Source organism: Oratosquilla oratoria, chromosome 13 (genome assembly GCF_046742065.1).
Source record: "Oratosquilla oratoria isolate Oo_2021 chromosome 13, ASM4674206v1, whole genome shotgun sequence".
In the NCBI taxonomy this organism is placed as follows: domain Eukaryota; kingdom Metazoa; phylum Arthropoda; class Malacostraca; order Stomatopoda; family Squillidae; genus Oratosquilla; species Oratosquilla oratoria.
The window spans coordinates 10,654,386-10,656,885 of NC_134789.1; the positions used below are offsets into that span (position 1 = coordinate 10,654,386).

Consider the following 2,500-nt stretch of genomic DNA (forward strand, 5'->3'; position numbering starts at 1 on the left):
TGTTATATATATATGTATATATATATATGTATATATGTATATGTTATATATATATGTATATATATATGTATATATATATATGTATATATATATGTGTATATATATGTGTATATATATATATGTATATATGTATAAATATGTGTATATATGTGTATATGTATATATATGTATATATATATGTATGTATATATATATATATATATATATGTATGTATATATATATGTATGTATATATATATGTGTGTATATATATATATATATGTATGTATATATATATGTGTATATATATGTATATATATATGTATATATATATATATGTATATATATATATATATATATGTATATATATATATATATATGTATGTATATATATATATATATATATATATATATATATATATATTGCAGTAATTCACAAGGCACACGTGAAAATAATATGCAGAAAAAAACACTGGGAAATAAGAAGCTTAGTCCGAACGTTTTCGTCTATTTAAGACATTATCAAGGAATACACAGTTACAAAGACAAAGGTGGATATATATACATAAAGTAAAAGACAAGCTAGGAACATGGGAAGTACACACAAGATGCTTCACAATCAGGTAGAGCCGATGTTTACATATACGGACGTTTGGTCCATGACGTTACGTCACCCCCGCTTAGTAGCACTTGGAGAAGTTCTTACAATTTTATCAATAACAAAATCATCAAGTTTAAATAATCCTAAACTTAAATTGATATTATGGTCAAAGGTTTGTTTAATATGACTGGATTCGATGATGTTTCTTTCTAATAAGGATCTACAAGAAATTATTACATTCGAATTATCCCAGTCAATAGGATGATTGTGGTCTCTTACATGGACAAAAAGGGCACTGGAACTTTGCCCACTCCTTACACTATATTTGTGCTGATTTATCCTAGTTTTTAAGTCTTTACCAGTTTGGCCGATATAAAATTTGTTACATTTAAGGCATGGAATAGAGTAAACACAACCCTCTTTTGCTTCAGGTGAATTTTTAATGAGCTTTCTTTTTTTTTTTTTTACCATTTCGATGAATTAAAATATCCAAAAATGGCAACTTATTCTCTATTTCTATTTCAAAAGTGGTGGAATTCTGCATTGTGTTGAGACACTATTATGTGCAAAGTTTAAGAAGGATTGGTTAATATTTTGTGGTGGTGGAATGACTTTAAAGTTTTCTAACTCTTCCTACAGGTCATGGCTACCCGAAAAGAGTGACATTTGGTTGGTAGGACACAGCATCGAGTGCATAACTGGTGCTAAGCTCCCAAGCCGAGGAGATGCCCTCAATCGCTTTTTCTTCTGTCACAAGGATCAAAAATCGTTCCTAACAGTGCTACGGAGATGGCTAAGGAAGTTTTGAACTTCCGGCTCCAAGCCCGGATTCCGGGAAAAAGATCATTTCCCTCTTTGAAGAGTGGAAGGTTCTGCAGAAGAGCAAGCGGAATACAGGAGTCAAGCCCCGGGAGAAGCAGAAGGCGTTTGAAGAAAGTCTCCCGGACCTTCTGGACATCGCCCACGCTGATGCGCTTGCCCTGATGACCATCAAGGAGGACAAGGACTTCCTCATGGCGCAGCGGAAGAAGGAGAGACGGGGTTCCATGGTGGGGCATGACAAGAAGTTGAAAGCTGGGGTCCGTCGACGAGAGAGAACTGCTGCACGTGGTGGATGGCAGAGGAGACCGTGGAATTGGAGTGCTCCTCGTCCGCATCCTCTAGTCCAGCCCTTCCCTCCTCGACCTCCTTATCTGGTGACGAAGGAGCCTCACCGCCCAAGCAAGCGAGAATGCGGGACCCTGATCTAGTCGGTGCGCTGGATCGGACGGGGGTCAACAGCCGTCAGGCTCTTCGAATCGTAACCGTAACGGCAAGTAGCTTGGGCCATGATCCCCAGGAACTCGTCCTCAACCCGGAGTCCATCCGAAAGGCAAGAGCCAAGTACCGGGTCTCGCTGGCGGGAGAAATCAAGGAGGCATTCAGTCCGCAGACTCCCCTCACCGTCCACTGGGGCGGTAAAATCGTCCCTCAAGACGAAGGACCTCGGGCCAATCGGCTCGCTATCATTGTCACCGGTAAAGGTGTGGAGAAACTCTTGGGTGTTCCAAAGCTGCGTGCTGGGACGGACGAGGCTGCCGCCACAGCTGTCTTTGAGTGTCTGGAAGACTGGGGAGTCAGTGATCGCGTCATAGGGATGTGCTTCGACACCACCAGTGCAAACACTGGCGATGTCAACGGAGCCTGCACCTTACTGCAGGAAAAAATGGATCGGCCCCTATTCTCGTTCGCCTGCCGTCACCACGTGCACGAACTTCTAGTTAAAAAGGCTTTTGCCTCGTGCTTGGGACCCTCTTCTGGCCCTGAGATCAACCTCTTTTCGCGATTCAAGGAGTACTGGCGGTTCATCGATCGTTCGGCAAACCAGCCTCTTTCCGACCTCCCCAAGACCATTGCCGCCAAGAGGGAAGCCATCATCGA

General features: G+C 41.1%; 1 protein-coding gene across 1 annotated transcript in view; it reads left to right on the forward strand.

Moving 5' to 3' along the window:
• The window catches only part of LOC143032172 (uncharacterized), a 3,614-nt gene that overhangs the window by 903 nt on the left and 211 nt on the right, over nucleotides 1-2,500 (forward strand). Inside the window, exon 2 of the mRNA XM_076196639.1 lies at nucleotides 1,220-2,500. This exon is cut by the window's right edge and continues 211 nt beyond it. Within this exon, the coding sequence (XP_076052754.1) occupies nucleotides 1,695-2,500 (806 nt within the window). The 5' untranslated portion in view covers nucleotides 1,220-1,694. The remainder of the gene's footprint in view (nucleotides 1-1,219) is intronic.